Source organism: Rhinopithecus roxellana, chromosome 6 (genome assembly GCF_007565055.1).
Source record: "Rhinopithecus roxellana isolate Shanxi Qingling chromosome 6, ASM756505v1, whole genome shotgun sequence".
NCBI classification, from domain to species: domain Eukaryota; kingdom Metazoa; phylum Chordata; class Mammalia; order Primates; family Cercopithecidae; genus Rhinopithecus; species Rhinopithecus roxellana.
The window spans coordinates 57,608,997-57,629,581 of NC_044554.1; the positions used below are offsets into that span (position 1 = coordinate 57,608,997).

Genomic DNA, 20,585 nt, shown 5'->3' on the forward strand with positions numbered 1-20,585 from the left:
GTACACAGAAAATCAGTAAAGATATGGAAAACTTGAAAAACAGCAAACCAACTTGACTTAATTGACACTTATACAACATTCCACCGAACAGCAGCAAAATACGTGTTCCTTTCAGGTGTACATAGAATATTTACCAAGATAGGCCATATTCTGAGCCATAAAACAAACCTAAACAAATTTAATACAACTGAAATTCTACAAGGTATGTTCTCTGAGCACAATGGAATTAAACTAGAAATCTGTGACAGAGATCTGAAAAAGTCTCCAAACAATTTGGAAATTAAACAACACACTTCTAAATAACCCATCAATCAAAGGAGTCTCAAGGAAAATTAGAAAACATATTAAACTGAACAAAAAAACAAACCACAACATATCAAAATTTGTGTGGCATAGCTAAAGTAGTGATTGGAGGTAAATGTACAGCATTATTAAATGCTTATGTTAGAAAAAAGAAAGATTTAAAATCAATAATCTAAACTTCTATCTTAAAAAACAAAATTAAAGGAGCAAATTAAACCAAGGCAAAGGGAAGAGAATAATAAACATAAGAGCAAAAATCAGTAATGGTGAAGCAAAAGATAAGAAAATCAATGAAGCCAAAAGCTAACTCACTGGAAAGATCAGTAAGATCAATAAACTCCCAGCAGGGTTAATTAAGAACCGGGGGAGAAGACACAAATTACCAATTTTAGGAATTAAAAAGAAAAATCACTATAGATCCTATAAAAATAAAAAGAAAACAAGAATCTTAAGGGCAAATTTATGATAATCAATTTATACTTTTCAGGAGATACGGTATTGAAACTGCACAATATATTACAAGTATAGACCTTTTAGGGTGCTTTTAAAAAATATACATTTGAAGTAGGTGGTTTTATAATATAAACACAAAAAAGATGTTTTTCTCCATCATTTACTTCCCACCAACATTTGATGGCTTCTTTGGCACAAAACAGCACACAGACCATATACTATAAGGAACTGTTTGAAATGGCTCTAAGAATTGCTTTTCAGATGAGAGTTACAGCTCAAGCCATCTACTCAAAAGTAGCCTTATTATTTTACCTGTATCCATGCTTAAGCCCTTTTATACAGCGCAATTCAGAATCTAAACAATTGGGCCAGGTGTGGTGGCTCACACCTGTAATCCCAGCATTTTGGGAGGCCGAACTGGGCAGATCACCTGAGGTTGAGAGGTTAAGACCAGCCTGGTCAATACTGTAAAACCCCATCTCTAATAAAAATACAAAAAAGTAGCTGGGCGTGGTGGCGGGTACCTGTAAACCCAGCTACTTGGGAGACTGTGGCAGGAGAATCACTTACCCAGGAGGAGGAGATTGCAGTGAGCCAAGATCACACCACTGCACTCTAGTCTGGGCACAATAGAGCAAGACTCCGTCTCAAAAAAGAAAAACCTAAACAATTATCTATAAAATGCAAATTTTCCACTGTGCCTCTTCCAAATCATGTATAAAAATATTAAATAAAGCAATCTTGGCACTAATCCTTAGGGTAGCATGGGGTTAGTAATTTTCTACCCACAGAAGCATTCTCATTTACCAATTACTTCCTCATTTATAAACCATTCACAGTGTCAAATTATTTCTTTCTACTGACTTATCCCCAGTTAAGAGGACGTATTTCCATAGAACAGCAGCAAAATATGTCTTCCTTTAAGGTGTACATAGAACATTTACCAAGATAGGCCATATTCTGAGCCATAAAACAAACCTCAACAAATTTAGTACAACTGAAATTCTACAAGGTATGTTCTCATACCTTGTAGAGACTCATGACTTATTTCATGAGTCACAAACTGATTCACAAGATGTAATACAACTACTGGCAAATTTTAGTCTGTATTAAAAATTTTTATTAGTTTCCAAAACATAAAGCTAGTTAATCAGTTTTAAATTATTTTATAAAATTCTTCTACTATTTACTTATCCTACATTATTACACTTACCTTCATTGGCATAAGTGCAAGGAAATCTGTGATGAGATTATGGACTCTGCGAATATAAAATTCTTCCTGATAAAAGTATTCTGATACCACTACAGATTCCGTGAGGAACAGGAAAACGTTGTCAGCAATTGCGAGTTCTGCCATTGCTTCATCTGCCTCTGTGAATTCTGCCAGAGCTAGAAATAGATTTTAAAACACAGTACATGGAGGAAAAGTCATTAACCCAGATTGTAATTATATCTCATAATACTCTGCTGATGGTTCAGACATCTTCCCAGCCTTCTAGCATGTGCTATGCACAAAATGAGACTATATATAACTGTAATTGACTCATAAACCCTAAAGAACTCATAAACCCCAAATAACAATATACTCTGAATGTGTATTAGAAAAATACATACTCTTCGAAATAATAACATAACTAATGAAAATTATTTTAGAGATGTGTGATGCAACACTGATATAGTCAGGGAGCTATTATCCAAACATTCACATATTAAAATGATGTTAAAGCTTTAATCCCAATGAAATCTCATGGGTCATCTGAAAAGTCTTCAATCCAAGACCAAAACCTGAACATGAATAGGTTAGTAAGTATACTAATTTGGTAAGCAAGTAGCTGAAATTTAAAAACTAAATTTTAACTTGAATATAAACTTGTCTAACTAATTTTTTTATATTTTATTTGGAAAATATCCAATACATATCTAAAAATAAGTATAATAAACCTCCACATACCCATCACTTGTTTCAATACTATCAATTTACGGACAATCTTACCTCATCTATATCTTCCCCCTCTCCACCCACACATATCTCACTAAAGCAAATTCCAGAAAATTTAACATTTTACCAGTCAGTATTTGCAGTGTACAACTCAAAAATATACTTAAGAAACAAGGCTGGGAGGGGTGGCTCACGCCTGTAATCCCAGCACTTTGGGAGGCTGAGGTGGGCGGATCACCTGAGGTCGGGAGTTCAAGACCAGCCTGATGAACATGGAGAAACCTCATCTCTACTAAAAATACAAAAAATTAGCCAGGCGTGGTGGCGTATGCCTGTAATCCCAGCTACTCAGAGGCGGAGGCAGGAGAATTACTTGAACCCAGGAGGCAGAGGCTGCAGTAAGCCAAAATCACACCATCACTGCACCCCAGCCTAGGCAACAAGAGCAAAACTCCACCTCAAAAAAAAAAAAAAAAAAAAAAAGAAAGCAAAAGCAAAAAATTCACTACATACATACAACACCATTATCATACCTTTATTTTATTTTATTTTTTGAGACAGTGTCTCGCTCTGTCATGCAGGCTGGAGTGCAGTGGTGCAATCTCAGCTCACTGCAACCTCTCCCTCCCAGTTCAAGCAATTCTCAGGCCTCAGCCACCCAAGTAGCTGGGATTATAGGCATGCACCAACATGCCTGGCTAATTTTTGTATTTTTAGTAGAGACAGGGTTTCACCATGTTGACCAGGCTGGTCTTGAACTCCTGACCTCAAGTGATCCTCCCAAACTGCTGGGATTACAGGCGTGAGCCACTGCACCTGGCCATTATCATATCTTTAAAACTAATTCCTCAGCTGGGTGCAGTGGCTTGATCTAGAGTGACTTACTCTTACACTCAACTTTCTATTAAGAGTATGTCATAGGTTACGGTGTATCCGTCCATCAAGAAACATATTGCTGATTACTGCTTTTAAATTTTAAATATAGGCCGGGCGCGGTGGCTCAAGCCTGTAATCCCAGCACTTTGGAAGGCCGAGACAGGCGGATCATGAGGTCAGGAGATCGAGACCATCCTGGCTAACATGGTGAAACCCCGTCTCTACTAAAAAATACAAAAAAACTAGCCGGGCGAGGTGGTGGGCGTCTGTAGTCCCAGCTACTCGGGAGGCTGAGGCAGGAGAATGGCATAAACCCGGGAGACGGAGCTTGCAGTGAGCTGAGATCCGGCCACTGCACTCCATCCTGGGAGACAAAGCGAGACTGTCTCAAAAAAAAAAAATTTTTAATATAAAATTGCTAGGTAATTGTGTGGCAATCTGGCTTTGAAAAAGACTACTACACAGCTTATTCTGTTTGACTGTCATACAGACCAAATACATAGTCTGCTACTGAAAGTACCTTTTCATTGCTTTGAAAAGGGCCAGAACAGATAAAAGCCAAGACAGTCTCAAACAGAGGAAAACATACGATTTGTAGTTATTTATTTATTTATTATTATTATTTTTTAGAAGGAGTTTCGCTCTGTCACAGAGGCTGGAGTGCAGTGGTGCGATCTCGACTCACTGCAGCCTCCACCTCCCAGGTTCAAGTGATTTTCCTGCCTCAGCCTCCCGAGTAGCTGGGACTACAGGCACGCGCCACCACGCCTGGCTAATTTTTTGTATTTTTAGTAGAGACAGAGTTTTACCACGTTGGCCAGGATGGTCTCAATCTCTTGACCTTGTGATCTGCCTGCCTCGGCCTCCCAAAGTGCTGGGATTACAGGCGTGAGCCACCGAGGGCGCCTGGCCTGTTTTTTTAATGTTTTGTTTTGTATTTTTAAATAAAGTCTGCATATCAGCCAGGTGTGGTGGCTCATGCCTGTACCCAACACTTTGGGAAGCCAAGACAGGAGGACTGCTTGAGCCCAGGAGTTCAAGACCACCCTGGGCAACACAGTGAGACCTCATCTCTACAAAAAAATCAAAGAATTAGCTGTGGTCCCACCTACTTGGGAGGCTGTAGTGGAAGGATCACATGAGCCCTGGCGGTTGAGGCCAGTGAGCCATGGTCGCATCACTGCACTCCAGCCTGGGCAGCAGGGTAAGACCCTATCGCAAACAACAAACAAAAACCTGCATATCTACCCATATTATACAAAATCCTTAAGAGTAAAATATTTTCTTAATTCTTTAGTATGACTAATAATAACGATTACTAAAATTACTATTAAATATTTTTAATAACAATAAATTCTTTCAAACCTTTACTTTAATTCAAAAACACTGGAATTAAAAGAGCGTCAACTCAAAGATTACGTCCTTTATTTTTTTTGAAACAGTCTTACTCTGCTGCCTAGGCTGGAGTGCAGTGGTGCGATCTTGGCTCACTGCAACCTCTGCCTCCCAGTTTCGGCAATCCTCCCGCCTCAGCCTCCTGAGAAGGTAGGATTACGAGCATGTGCCACCATATCCAGCTAATTTTTGTATCTTTGGCAGAGATGAGGTTTCGCCCTGTTGGCCAGGCTGGTCTTGAACTCCTGACCTCAAGTGATTCGACTACCTCAGCCTCCCAAAGCACTGGGATTACAGGTATGAGCCACTACACTCGCCAGAAATTACTTCTTGAAGACCATCTAGGTAATAAGGCATCATTAATGAATTAATATAAATTGAGTTTCAATGCCTAAAAACATTATGCTAAAATTCCGTAAAGCTCAGTGAAATTACAGAGATGCTTGGTTTTTGTTTTTAGGTTTTCTTGAAACAGAGTTTCACTCTGTTGCCCAGGCTAAAGTGCAGTGGCACGATCTCAGCTCACCGAAACCTCTGCCCCCTGGGTTTAAGCAATTCTCCTGCCTCAATCTCCCAGGTAGCTGGGATTGCAGGCACACGCCACCATGCTCGGCTAATTTTTTGTGTTTTTAGTGGAGACGGGGTTTTACCACATTGGCCAGGCTGGTCTTGAACTCCTGACCTCAAGTGATCTGCCCGCCTCAGCCTCCCAAAGTGCTGGGATTACAGGAATGAGTCACCACACCCAGCCGATGCTTGTTTTTTAAATTTTTTTTGAGATGTGATCTCACTCTGTAACCCGGGCTGGAGTGCAGTGGAGCAATTTCAGCTTACTGCAGTGTCTGTCTCCTGGGCTTGAGTGATTCTCCCGCCTCAGCCTCCTGAGTAGCTGGGACTACAGCCAAGTGCATGTCACCACGCTGGGTTAATTTCTAATTTTTTTGTAGAGATGAGGTCTCACCATATTGCCCAGGTTTGTCATGAACTCCTGGGCTCAAGCAATCCTCCCACCTCAGCCTCCCAAAATGCTGGGATTAGAGGCATGAGGCACTGCAACTGGCTTCATGCCTTTTATAAAATAATATAATAAACACATTTGATAAAAGTTTCAGAAATCTATGAAGAGAATAGAAAACAATTTTTCAAATTGGAGATCTGAGTTAAAACTTGTCCAGATTATTTCAAGAAGTGACCATTCTGCAAAATAACACAAGCTATTCAATTTTTCTAACAATTTTTAAAATGCAAATTAAAAGAAAAAATTTTATAGTTTAAAAGTTCTAACTATAATACCCCTAACTATTAAAGCTTATAAAAGGGTATGAGCATATAAAATCAAAGAGATTAAGTAGCCAAAGATCTGGGACTTGAAACTTGGGCTATGATTCCTAACCTATTTTAACTATTATTCTGCAGCAAACTATAGCATATTCTATCAAACCTTTCAAAACTAGTGCAATGGTATGGGAAATTATAGCATAAGATTGTGACTATATTACATAATATTATAACTATCTATGTGTAACTATATTATATAGCTAATATAAGATATTAACTATCACAGCTGGGCATGGTGCCTCGTGCCTGTAATTCCAGCACTTTGGGAGGCAAGGCGGGCAGACTGCCTGAGCTCAGGAGTTAGAGACCAGCCTGTGCAACACAGTGAAACCCCATCTCTACTAAAATACAAAATATTAGCTGGGCGTGGCAGTGTGAGCCTATAGTCCCAGCTACTTGGGAGGCTGAGGCAGGAGAATTACTTGAACCTGGGAGGCAGAGGTTGCAGTGAGCTGAGATCATGCCACTGCACTCCAGTCTGGGCAACAGAGATTCCATCTCCAAAATAAAATTTAAAAAAAGATATTAACTATCACATAGCCACTTAAAAGGTTAAAGGGTAACTTTATGTCAGAAAAGTAGTGAAGTAAGATTTATAAATGAAGAGGGTATGCATAGGTGAGAAACAGAATTTGTACAGGAATGTAAAAGTCTAATTAGCTATCAACATTTAGATATATAAATTGATAGACAGAAATTAAGTGGCCAAGGAAAGACTCCTAACACAAAAAAAGCTTTCTGCAAACACCTTGGGAATAGCACGACACTAGTGAAAACAAAATGTTCTGGAATTATATAATTGATAAGATACTAGAATCTGTTGGTACTTTAGGATTAGAAAACTGACATAAACTGTAAACTTGAATAAAGCCTTTCCAGATTTACCATAAAAAGATACAGACAACGACAATTCTTTGAGCTTCAAGTTCCATGTACGGTCCTCACTCTGTTAGAATAAACCCCTACTAATATGACAATTAAATAATGTAAATGTAAATAGCCGAATAATATATGCTACAGTTAGTTAATAGGTTGTTAAAAGTCAGTATTCTGGTCAGGCACGGTGGCTCATGCCTGTAAATCCAACACTATGGGAGGCCAAAGCAGGTAGATCACCTGAGCTCAGGAGTGCGAGACCAGTCTGGTCAACATAGTGAAACCCTGTTTCTACCAAAAAACATAAGATTAGCCGGGCGTGGTGGCATGTGCCTGTCGCCCAGTTACTCAGGAAACTGAGGTAGGAGAATCACTTGAACTCAGTAGGTGGAGGTTGCAGTGAGCCGGGATTGAGCCACTTGTACTCCAGCCTGGGCCACTAAAAAGGAAAGTCAGGATTCCATATCTATTCTTGATTGATCCAAATATCTCCTTTTCAATATATTGTATGGAAAAAAAAATTGTTTTTAATTTGACACAATGTGAAAAATTAGTCTGTGAACAAATGAAGAAGGAAAATGTATAAAAATAAAAGGAATAGTAAATTTTAATTTTAGAAAACATTTAAGGCCGGGTGGGGTGGCTCATGCCTTGTAATCCCAGCATTTTGGGAGGCCAAAGCAGGCAGATCACATGAGGTCGGGAGTTCGAAACCAGCCTGACCAACATGGAGAAACCCCATTTCTACTAAAAATACAAAATTAGCCGGTGTGGTGATGCATGCCTGTAATCCCAGCTACTTGGGAGGCTGAGGCAGGAGAATCACTTGAACCCAGGAGGTGGAGGTTGCGGTGAGCCGAGATTGTGCTACTGGACTCCAGCCTGGGCAACAAGAGTGAAACTCCATCTCAAAAAAAAAAAAAAAACATTTAAGGTGACACTGTCATTCCAAATTTTAAACTCATACCCTGAAGGTAAAAGAGCATTGTCACTGGCTCCAAGAATGGGAAATAGTATTTCATATAATATTTTTGAGAAACAAGGAGAAAAAAGTCTGTATTTCACTACTACACTAAAAAGTTTCATTTAATACAACTCTGGATATCTTCCTACGCTTGTGCTTATGTATGTCAAGGATAAGACTCCTTCCAAAAACTTCATTAAGTGCTAACATGCTGTTTCTCATAACAAAATTACCTACAATCAATTCACCTGTCACATCAGGTAGCTGGGATATTCCCCTCAATGCCAGTGCCCAGGCAAGTCTAACAGTGGCTTGGAGCCCAGGCAGTTTCCAAAGCTGAGAGTCCTGAAGACGAGAGTGAATTGTTGCAATGTACTGTTTTTCTGTCAACAGTGGAAGTTGATGAATCATATCTGAAAACACAAAAATAGACCACTTTACCAAACACCAGATAAATTCTCACTTCTGATACATAAGACTAATGTCCGAAAGTCAGAAAATCTAAGCATTCTCACAGAAGAATAATGACTAATTAACATTAATTTCTATAAACCAAAAGGTACACTACTGTTGATTGTACACATACTAAAAACAAAAAAATAAAATGACAATAATCCTAAATTTTAATTTCACTATTTTCAGTTATTTTCTTTTTTTTTTTTTTTGAGACGGAGTCTTGCTCTGTCGCCCAGGCTGGAGTGCAGTGGCCGGATCTCAGCTCACTGCAAGCTCCGCCTCCCGGGTTCACGCCATTCTCCTGCCTCAGCCTCCCGAGTAGCTGGGACTACAGGCGCCCGCCACCTCGCCCGGCTAGTTTTTTGTATTTTTTTTTTTTAGTAGAGACGGGGTTTCACCGTGTTAGCCAGGATGGTCTCGATCTCCTGACCTTGTGATCCGCCCGTCTCGGCCTCCCAAAGTGCTAGGATTACAGGCTTGAGCAACCGTGCCCGGCCTTCAGTTATTTTCATAAGTGTACTACAAATAAACTAGAAAAAAGTTAAAGACACTCATTTTTTTCTGCACATAAATTCTAGAATATTAATCATGCTATCTAAAGATCATAAAAATTTTATTTACTTCATAGAAAACACAGGTCAAAGATAACATTACTGAAATGAAAGTCACTGTCTCTCAGAATGTTTTAATAAAAAGTTTGAAAATGTAAATAAATGGTAACGAAACAAGCAATTAAGTAAATTAGGCATGTGCAATCATGAACATGTATAATATATGCTTTAATACTTTCCATTCCAAATTCCCCCAAAAAACAGAAATAATTAACAGGACTGCAGTTGTTTTTTAAATGTGATCTTATATATAAATATTCAAATATGAACGGATTGCACACACAGGCAACAGAGCATTCTATTTTAGTAGCTAGAATATCATCCTTTTTAAATGTTATCCCCACCATTTTAAATCTGACTTTAATGTAGGAAAATGTATAAAACTCAATACCATCTCGTTCCTCTGTGCTTTGCTCTATAAAACTGGTATCAAAACAGTACAGAAGCGCCATAAGAAGAGCCAGATTCACTGCGTCCAGTGAGCCATTGGCCTCAACTGTCACTCTTTCCAAATGTCCAATAAGGAGGAGAGTGTCTTCTTTGCCTAAAGGTGACTGGCAAGCCCAGGCAAAAAGGCTTTCTGCAAGAGACTGCCTGCACTCCTTAATGAGATCAGAAACCTAGAAATAAAAACATATGACTATCAGCATAAATAAATTACAGTGAAGCCTGGTCTTATTAACCAAAGTACAAACTACCTTTTACAAAGGCTTAAAAAAAAACCTATCTAAATCCACAAGTGATCCTAAGATGTCACCTCTGGAATTCTGAACAAACCCTATTGTTATTCCTTATTCTTAAGTTCCTTAAGAAATTGGGATGACCAATTTCTTGTTCACTTCATAAAAAGAGCTAGAATGGCACATAAATGACTATACAGAAGCTGAAACAACTGCAGGTCAATTTTATGGACACAGCTGACTACAAACTTTAATATACATTATGAGCTGACTATAATTAACAATAATTTATTGTATACTGTATTGTCAAACAGTAGTACAGTGAATTTTGAATGTTCCCAACACAAAGAAATAATAAACGTTTGAGGTGATGGATATGCTAATTACGTTCATTTGATTATTACATATCACACATATGTATCAAAATACCACACTGTACCCTATACATATATACAATTTTGGGTCAAAGAAAAATAATAAAAGCAAAAAAAAAAAGAAAACTGGCAATCACACATGGTGTTGGCTACATAACTCATCTTGAAAACATGAATATTCTAATTGTCATGTTTCTGCCTCTGAGATTTGACAGACAACTCATGAATTGATTTCATTGAACCCTTGCCTCTTTGCGATGTTTTTCACTGCCCAAACCTCTCTCTCGCTGTAGTTTCTCAAACTCATTATTGACATCAATCTGTGACACCAGGGTAAGAACTTTGTAAGTCAATCCTTGCTCCATCAGCTCATCTGTAAAGCGTGTTGTCATGGAAGCCAGCTCTGGACTGTAATGAAAAGAAATCAATAAACTATGTTAAACAATATTGCTCATGCTTCTTCATAATAGATATAGCAAACGCTCTTTTTTTTGAGACAGAGCCTTGCTCTGTCACCCAGGCTGGAGTGCAGTGGCGTGATCACCGCTCACTGCAGCCTTGACCTCCCAGGCTCAGGTCATTCTCCCACCTCAGTGTTCCAAGTAGCTGGAACTGCAGGTGCATGCCACCATGCCCAGCTAATTTTTCTATTTTTTGTAGAGATGAGATTTCATCATGTTGCCCAGGCTGATCTAAAACTCCTGAGCTTAAGTGATCCTTGTAATCTGTAATCTGTAGACCGTAATCTGTAATCTCAGCACTTTGTAATCCAAAAATAATTAGGGCCACTGCATCTGGGTCCAAATTATTTTTTATTTATAAACACAATAAAACAGATTTAAATTGTTTTATCTTTCTTGGCAGAATGAGAGAGTATACTACTCAGCTTGTTACATACTGCTCAAAGGGAAATATTGTCATTCTTCAAGTAATTTCAAATTAACCCCTGAAACCCCAAGAAGTAAAAAGACCTGAGTTCTAGGGTCCATGTCTTTCCCCGTCTAGACTGTATCAACGCTTTCAAGGAATTCGCAATGCATCGCTTTCCATCCCAGTACAAAAGAACAGCTACTAATCCTCTGGTAAGGCCAGGAAAATGCGGCTGTTGGTGCTCTCCTAAAAAAGGAAGTTGAGAAATAATATTATTAATAAACACATATGTGTTTAGGAAGAGACAAAAATCAATTTAACAACGTTCAGTTCAAAGAATCAGTCACTCAGGGCTTAAGGGGCCGTGGGGTCCTCTACTACAAACATCCATCTACTGTCCAACTTCTTGCTCAACATATTCTAGGGCCATCCAACTTATCCGTAAACACCAGCAGGAATATGGAATTCACCATTTTCCATACTCTCAATTTCTAACTCTCACACTCACCTGTGATTTTCTACACACTGGGTGAGAATCTTTTGGTCTCACTGTTGTCCACTGAATTTAATTTTATTCAATGCCCATTTTACTATCTCATGTGGAATCTTTCAAATATTTCTAAGTTTCTTCCCTCAGAATCTTCTCAGAATAAATAACCTTTTTATAATTCAAGTTCATTCACCATTTTAACTGCTCTCCTTTAAATGAGTTCTACTTTTTTTTTTGAGACGGAGTTTCACTCTGTCACCCAGGCTGGAGTACAGTGGCGCGATCTCACTGCAACCTCTACTGCCCAGGTTCAAGCAATTCTCCTGCCTTAGCCTCCTGCGTAGTTAGGATTATAGGCACTTGCCATCGCTCCTGGCTATTTTTTGTATTTTTAGTAGAGATGGGGTTTCACCATGTTGGTCACTCTGGTCTTGAACTCCTGAACTTGTGATCCACCTGCCTTGGCCTCCCAAAGCGCTGGGATTACAGACGTGAGCCACCACCCCCAGCTAAGTTTCACTTTTTTTAAGAGTACTTTGCCTATAGTTTCCATTTCATTTCCTATAGCTTTCTTTCCCCCTTACTGCAATTACTCCTCCACTCTACTCCTTTCTGTTCCCCAAATTCATCACCTTGCTTCACCCTCTTGCACAGGCAATTTCTTCTGCCAGGATGCCCTTCATCCTCCCAAATAACCACCTATTCCACCTGATGTATGCTTACTCATTTTGCAATATCTACCTTAAACTTCATGATGTTGTTAAGACTTCTCTGTATAATCAAGGTCCATCTAATACCTTCTCTCTGGACCATCTCTAAATCTTGCACAAAACTGCATTAATGTACTTAATTGTGTCAAAATCATTAGTTTCCACATCATTCTCAATTATTAGAATATGAGTTTATTTACATTAGTTGAGATTTTATTCATCTTTATATCACTGGAGTGATATAATTAACACCATGCCTGGCACATGGTAGATATAGAAGAAATGTTTGTTAAATGGAAGTTCTGAGTTAAACTCAAAACTCAAGCATGTCTAGTGAACATCCCCCTCATTCTCAATATCATACTTCTGTTAATGCAGTCTTAGGTCAAAAAGGATTTGGGCAGCCATATATTATTTTTAGACATATTAAAATTTGTTCAACTGAAATGCCCATATTTTCTTCAAATGGCTCCTCCGTTATAATTAAAACAAACTACTTATAATATAGAAATTTTTCTCTCTTTTCTCTATACAGCAACCAGAAAAATAATTTCAGAGTTAGAATGAATTATGTAATGTCTCTGCTTAAAGCCCTCATCAACAATTTTCCATTGCAATCAGCATAAAATCCAAATACCTTTCATAGCATGCAAAATCAAACATGCTCTGATTCCTGCTGTATGTGCATCTTCCTTTGCTTTCCCTCTCATTAATGATGCTCCAGCCCCAATGGTCTTTTTATCCTTAAACACACCTTTATTCCCACCTCAAGCACTGGCTGCTTGCTCTCCCTGGAAAAGCCTTACCCAATAGGTCTGGGTGGCTGGAACCTTCTCATCATTTGGGTCACAAGTCATATGAACCCATCTTAGAGAGGCTTTCTCTACAGACCCTACTTAAAATTGCCCTAGTCAGCTTCCACCTCTCTATATCCCACTGCTTTATTTTCTTCCTAGTACTCTGTATTATTGAAATCATCTTATTTTTCACCTATTCACACATTATCTGAATTACTCTCTCAAAAAGAAATTCCCAAAAAGCAGTGACCTTACCTGCCTACTCACTGACAGCAAGGGCTTTGTGCTATAAAATTTCTGAGACGTCGTTAACAATTCTCATCATTAATGACCTTACCTGCCTACTCACCAACAATAAGTGCTTTGTGCTATAAAATTTCTGAGATGTCTTTAATAATTCTGATGACTAAACTGAAGCCTTCCTTTCAATCAAAAGTTAAAAAAGGCTAGCCAGGGGTGGTGGCATGTGCCTATAATCCCAGCTACTCGGGAGGATGAGACAGGAGAATCACTTGAACCTGGGAAGTGGAGGTTGCAGTGAGCTGGTATCGTGCCACTGCATTCCAGCCTGGGCGACAGAGTGCGACTCCGTCTCTAAATAAATAAATAAACAAAGAAAGATTAAAAAAGGAAATATTTTGAACACGGTTTTACCAAACTGCATCCTTAAAAACTATGATAGAATCTAAACAATAAACTATTTTAAACTATAAGTCATTTTATAATTTTGTATTATTTTACCACTGTTTCAGTTAAATGTCAACCTACCAGCAAGAAGAAGCTCAACAGCTGCCAATTCTCCAATATCAAAAAGGTCACTGAGAATAAAGGCTTCTTTAATGAGCTGTTCAGGAAGAAGTCGAGTTCCCTGTTGACCCTGAATGGCGACTCCCTCTGTACTGGCTTTCTGAACCTTCTCATGCTGTTGAACATTTTTTGGCTACAATGATAAAATTTTAATTGTTATGAAAATAGCACACTGGAGACAAGGTCCCAAAGTGTTACCTACAGAAGCTTATTCATGATATAATTCAGCCTGGTAACATGACAAACAGAAGTATTTCTTATCATTCTTAGGAGCAATGACTATCTTTTTATTCTCCATAATAATTGCACATTTTAAAATAACTAAGAGTATAAATAGATTGTTTGGAAAACAAAGGATAAATGCTTGAGGGGATGAATGATACCCCATTCTCCACGATATGATTATTTCACACTGCATGCCTGTATCAAAACATGTCATGTGCCTCTTAAATATATACATCCTTTATGTACCCACAAAAATTAAAAATTAAAAAAAGTTTTAAAAATAGTTTTTGCAGCTGGCATGGTGGCTCACATCTGTAATCCCAGCACTTTGGGAAGCTGAGGCAGGAGGATCACTGAGACCAGGAGTCCAAGACAAGCCTGGGCAACAAAGTTAGACCCTGTCTTTTATTTTTAAGTGTTTAGGGGCACATGTCATCAGGACTTCACCAGACTGTGTCACAGTAAATAAATTTCTGAAAAGATTTTGAAAATTAAAAAAAAAAGAAGAAGAAAAAAGTTTACTTGCTTCCTCAATCTTAAAAAAAAAAAAAAAAAAACCCAAAAAAACTGAAAAAGAAAATTTCTTACCGGATTTTTGAACAATGAGATGAAGTCAGGTTTGTGTTTCTTTAAAATCTTATCAAGAAGGTGAACAGCTTCAGGTTGTCTTCTCCAAAGAGCATTTCCCACTTTATGCCAAATGTCTTTGTAAGGACCCCATAGACTAGCAGCTTAAAGAAAAAAATAAATGAAACCACCGTCAAAGAAAACATACACTTGAAAAATAGTATGAGGTTACCATCTACACATTTTAGTTACACTCACAGCTACTTCTTCATCTAGGAAGGTATCTTAATTAATATAATTATCAATTATATTATAAATAACTATAATTAGTACATTAACTATATTAATATTTATTAATATAATAAATGATTGATATATTGATTGATATATTGATAATGATTGACGACTGATATAAATGACATAATTATATATCAATGTACTGATTAAGAGACACTAATATAAAAGCATAGTTTACTAAAATTCTCAAGCATTGATATAAAGACATCACTTCATCTGACTTGTAAAATAAATCCTGACTTCAGGTCAGGCACAGTGGCTCAAGCCTATAATCCTAGCACTTTGGGAGGCCGAGGCGGGTGGATCACCTGAGGTCAGGAGTTCGAGACCAGCCTGGCCAATATGGTGAAACCCCATCTCTACTAAAAAGACAATAATTAGCTGGGCATGGTGATGGGTGCCTGTAATCCCAGCTACTCAAGAGATTGAGGCAGGAGAATCACTTGTATCCAGGAGGCGGAGGTTGCAGTGAGCCAAGATTGCACCACTGCATTCCAGCCTGGGCAACAGAGTGAGACACCATCTCAAAATTAATTAATTAATTAATTAATAAGTGGATCTCTGGCCAGGCAAGGTGGCTCACACCTGTAATACCAGCACTTCTGTAAGCTGAGGCCAGCGGATCACCTGAGGTAAGGAGTTCTGACCAGCCTGGCCTACATGGCAAAATTCTGTCTCTACTAAAATATACAAAAAAACTAGCCGGGCGTGGTGCCGCACACCTGTAGTCCCAGCTACTCAGGAGGCTGAGGCAGGAGATTTGCTTGAACCCAGGAGGCGGAGGTTGCAGTGAGCCGAGATCGTGCCACTGCACTCCAGCCTGGGTGACAGAGCGAGACTACATCTCAAAAAACAAAAAACAAAAAAATTTAAGCTCCATAAATGAACAGTAAAGTATCGAAGAGGATAAGACAAACAATCCTTGTCTTAAAGCTCACAAGTTGGGGAGATACAACGTACATAAGTGAAATATTCCTGTAAAGGAATATGATTGTTGGCACAAACAATAAAATAATTTCAAAAGATCAAACTGATGGTCAGAGTTGGCTAAGGATGGTCAGAGTTGGCTAAGGAATGGCTGCACTTGTGCAGCATTTGAAGGATGAGGAAAATCTGGGCAACAAACAATAGCCAAGAATAAGTGTGAGCAAAGGATCAGAGACAGGTGTGAGGGTGTGAAAGAGAATTCACAGAGCAGTAGCAAGATTAAAGAGGCAGAAGTAGTGCTTTCAAACTCTGACCATAATCCATAGTAAGAAATATTTCACGTTTCAACCCAGTACACATGTATATACAAAACTGAAACAAAAGTATTATATAAAATACTAAAACTCAGGCTGGCTCTCACCTATAATCCCAGCACTTTAGAAGGCCGAGGCGGGGAGATCACTTGAGGCTAGGAGTTCGAGATCAATCTGGCCAACATGGTAAAAACCCGTCTCTACCAAAAATACAAAAATATTAGCCAGAAGTGGTGGCATACACCTGTAATCTCAGGTACTCAGGAGGCTAAGCACCAGAATTGCTTGAACCTAGGAGGCGGAGGTTGCAGTAAGCCTAGATGGTGCCACTGCACTCCAGCCTGGGCAACAGAGAAAGATTCTGTCTCAATAACAACAATAAAAAACTAAAATAAATTCATTTATTACATTTACTGTATGTATTTTGTGTTCTGATATTTTGTGTTCTATCCAATTTTCGGTGAGGGGCTCACTAAATGGATTTTTTCTTTATTGTTTTTAAGATACAGTCTCACTCACTCTGTCACCCAGGCTGGAGTGCAGTGGCACAATCTCCGCTCACTACAACTTTCACCTCCCGGGTTCAAGTGATTCTCCTGCCTCAGCTTCCTGCGTAGCTGGGGTTACAGGCGTGCCACCACGCCCATCTAATTTTTGTATTTTTATTAGAGATGAAGCTTCACCATTTGGCCAGGTTGGTCTAGAACTCCTGACATCAAGTAATCTGCCCGCCTCGGCCTCCCAAAGTGCTGGGATTACAGGCGTGAGTCCTGGTGCCCGGCCTCTAGTAAACTGATTTTAGACTCACCATTTAAAAAATATGACCCTAAAGCTAAAGTTTCCTGTTTGGAAATAAGCAGATAAGGTACCCCTGTGTTTAGACTCTGAAGGAAAAACTGGTCAAAACCAATCAATTACTCAACAGATGAAACTTAGAACTAACTATAGCCTAAACATTAAAGATTGTAAACAGGTTAAACTGCTGAGAAAACCCAAATCCAAATAAAGTTACCAGGATATAAGAATAACATGAAAGATAACTGTAATGTAATTAAATACATTATAAACCAATGAACAATGATGTCAGATGATGCAATGTAATGAAAAAAAATTTTTTTTGAGACACGGTCTCCCTTTGTCGCCCAGGCTAGAGTACAGTGGCGCCATCTCAGCTCACTGTAGCCTCGACCTCCTGGGCTGAAGAGATCCTCCCACTTCAGCCTCCTGAATAGCTGGGACTACAGGTGTGCAACCACACCTGCCTAATTTTTGTTTGATTTTTTTTTTCCTCCTTTTTTTTTGGTAGAGACAGGGTTTCACCATGCTGTCCAGGCTCGTATCACACTCCTGGACTCAAGCAATCTACCCACCTTGGCCTCCCCAAGTGCTGGGACGAAAGGCATGAGCCACCACATCCAGGCTGAAAAAAAAAAATTGTAAAGGGGAGATGTACAGGGAGAGGATGGACTAAATCAATGGAGCTGGATCATCTATTCATACTTTCATTCACTATCAAATATTTACTGAGGGACCTTATAGATATAGACTGAGCAAGACAGACAGAATCCCAAGCCTCATGGAATTAATAAATTGATAAGACTGACAGACATTAAACAAAGAATTCCAGGCCAGGCGCAGCGGCTCACACCTGTAATTTCAGCACTTTGGGAAGCTCAAGTGTGTGGATCACAAGGTCAGGAGTTTGAGACCAGCCTGGCCAATATGGTGAAACCTCGTCTCTACTAAAAATACAAAAATTAGCTGGGTGTGGTGGTGCACACCTGTAGTCCCAGCTACTCACGAAGCTGAGGCAAGAGAAATCACTTGAACCCGGGAGGCAGAGGTTGCAGTGAGCTGAGATCGTGCCAATGCACTCCAGCCTGAGCAACACAGCAAGACTCTGTCTCAAGAAACAAAACAAAACAAAACAAAAAACAAAGAATTCCAAAGATATCAGTATAATAAAAAATATGATGAAATACAGAGTGCTTTGAGAGTGCATGAAAGAGAGAACCTATTCTGAAGATTAGGGCAGGAAGTGAAGCGTCAGGTCTTTGATGTGGGGATGTGAAAGAAGGGGAATCTGCATGTCTAGATCTTCCTTACATAGAGAGATCATTCAATTCCCTGCTTTGCTTCTCCTGCTTTGGTCCCACACTTGCCAATCTTCTGATTAAAAATATAGCTCGACATACAAATTTCTAGTATGAAGAAGGTGTTGACAAAGCAACGTGAATACCTACTATGCAGACATACTTCCCATTAAAGAGCAATAACTGGCGGATGGGGGTGGTGGCTCATCCCTGTAACCCCAGCACTTCGGGAGGCCAAGGCTAGGAGTTTGAGACCAGTCTGGCCAAAATGGTGAAACTCTATCTCTAGAGAAATACAAAAATTAGCCAGGCGCAATGGTGCACACCTGTAAATCCAGCTACAAAGAAGTTTGAGGCACAAGAATCGCTTGAATCTGGGAGGCAGAGGTTGCAGTGAGCTGAGATCACACCACTGCAATCCAGCCTTGGCAACACAGCAAGACTCTCTCTCAAAAAACAAACAAACAAACAAATAAATAAATAAATAAATAATAAAATAATAAGAGCAATAACTGGAACACTGGCTTATGTATCTGTCTTTTCTGAATTTGATTAGCGAATAATCAATGAATGGGACCTAATCAACTCTGAATACTCTGAAAAAAATCAGATTTCTGTGCCTGCCAAAATGAGGACCTAGATCCTGGTGACTAGCTGACTTTCCTCAGGATCATTTTCTTGGCCCTCTCTCTAACTGCAAAGAATAGAGTAGGTTTCAGCCTTGGATTCCAGGCCCATGATGGAATTTTTCCTATTAGTAAATGGCAAAGTTTCCAGTAGTAGATGACAAAATGAAACTGGCATTGTAGGACAATGGTGTTCTAGTGTGGTTGATAGACTAGAACAGGCAGTGTCAGGAAACAAGGATAATAGGTAAATAAGCCACTTATAAGAAAATGGAACTGGGAGGTCAAGGCAGGTGGATCACCTAAGGTCGGGAGTTCAAGACCAGCCTGATCAACATAGAGAAACCCTGTCTCTACTAAAAATACAAAATAAGCCGGGCGTGGTGGCAGGCACCTGTAATCCCAGCTACTCGGGAGGCTGAGGCAGGAGAATCGCTTGAACCCAGGAAGTGGAAATTGCAGTGAGCCAAGATCGCGCTATTGCACTCTAGCCTGGACAACAGGAGTGAAACTCTATCTCAAAAAAAATATATATATATATATATACATATATAGGAAAATAGAACCTAAACTAGGATGAGGACAGTATAGGAGCAAGAAAAGGTCTGTTAGTAAAAGAAAGGACTCAGAATTGGTTATCAAATGGCACAAGTTATAAAGGGAAGGTATTAATGATGACTCCTGCGCAAATCTGAAATACACCTTACCAAAGATATTTCAGAAATCTGATAAAGTGCTGACAAAAGTTAATTTTCTCTCCTTCATTTTAAATATTAATTAATACACAGTAGGACCTCTGAAAAACTAAAAAATTTCCTTGTATTACACATATTTAGTATAGTAAGCTCAGTGAATGTTACGGAAAAATCCAATTTTTCCCCCAATAACAGTAGGCATCCAATTAAAGGTCAAAACTCTACAATAGGCCAGGTACAGTGGCTCACACCTGTGATCCCAGTACTGTGGGAGGCCAAGGGAGGCAGATCACTTGAGGTCAGGAGATCAAGACCAGCCTGGCCAACATGTTGAAACCCTGTCTCTACAAAAAATACAAAAAAAAAATTACCCAGGCATGGTGGCGTGCGCCTGTAATTCCAGCTACTCAGGAGACTGAGGTGGGAGAATCGCTTGAACCCGGGAGGCAGAGGTTGCAGTGAGCCAAGAGCACACCCACTGCACTCAAGCCTGGAAGACAGAGTGAGACTCCATCTCAAAAAACAAACAAACAAACTCAACAATAAAAAAACAGGTACACTGGCCTACTTAGTTCGTCATTAATATCAACATAGCACCAAAGGGCCAGGCAAGGTGGCTCACACCTGTAATCCTAGCACTTCGGGAAGCCGAGGTAGGCCTCCTAAGGTTCAAGGAGCTTAACTGCAGCAGTTCAAGACCAGCCTGGGCCACATGGCAAAACCCTGTCTCTACTTAAAAAAAAAAAAAAAACCGGCTGGGCGTGGGGGTTCACGCTTGTAATCCCAGCACTTTGGGAGGCCAAGGTGGGCAGATCACAAGCTCAGGAGTTCAAGTCCAGCATGGCCAACATGGTGAAACCCCATCTCTACTAAAGATACAAAAAAAAAATTAGCTGGGTGTG

General features: G+C 39.4%; 1 protein-coding gene across 2 annotated transcripts in view; it reads right to left on the reverse strand.

Annotated features, from left to right (window-relative positions):
* The window catches only part of NUP205 (nucleoporin 205), a 91,423-nt gene that overhangs the window by 64,011 nt on the left and 6,827 nt on the right, over positions 1-20,585 (reverse strand). For both annotated transcript variants that reach the window (XM_010374637.2, XM_030932773.1), the window contains exons 2-8: positions 14,753-14,895; positions 13,901-14,072; positions 11,237-11,381; positions 10,514-10,673; positions 9,603-9,831; positions 8,393-8,557; positions 1,970-2,145 (exon numbers count right to left, since the gene is read on the reverse strand). In XM_010374637.2, the coding sequence (XP_010372939.2) occupies positions 1,970-2,145; positions 8,393-8,557; positions 9,603-9,831; positions 10,514-10,673; positions 11,237-11,381; positions 13,901-14,072; positions 14,753-14,895 (1,190 nt within the window). The remainder of the gene's footprint in view (positions 1-1,969; positions 2,146-8,392; positions 8,558-9,602; positions 9,832-10,513; positions 10,674-11,236; positions 11,382-13,900; positions 14,073-14,752; positions 14,896-20,585) is intronic.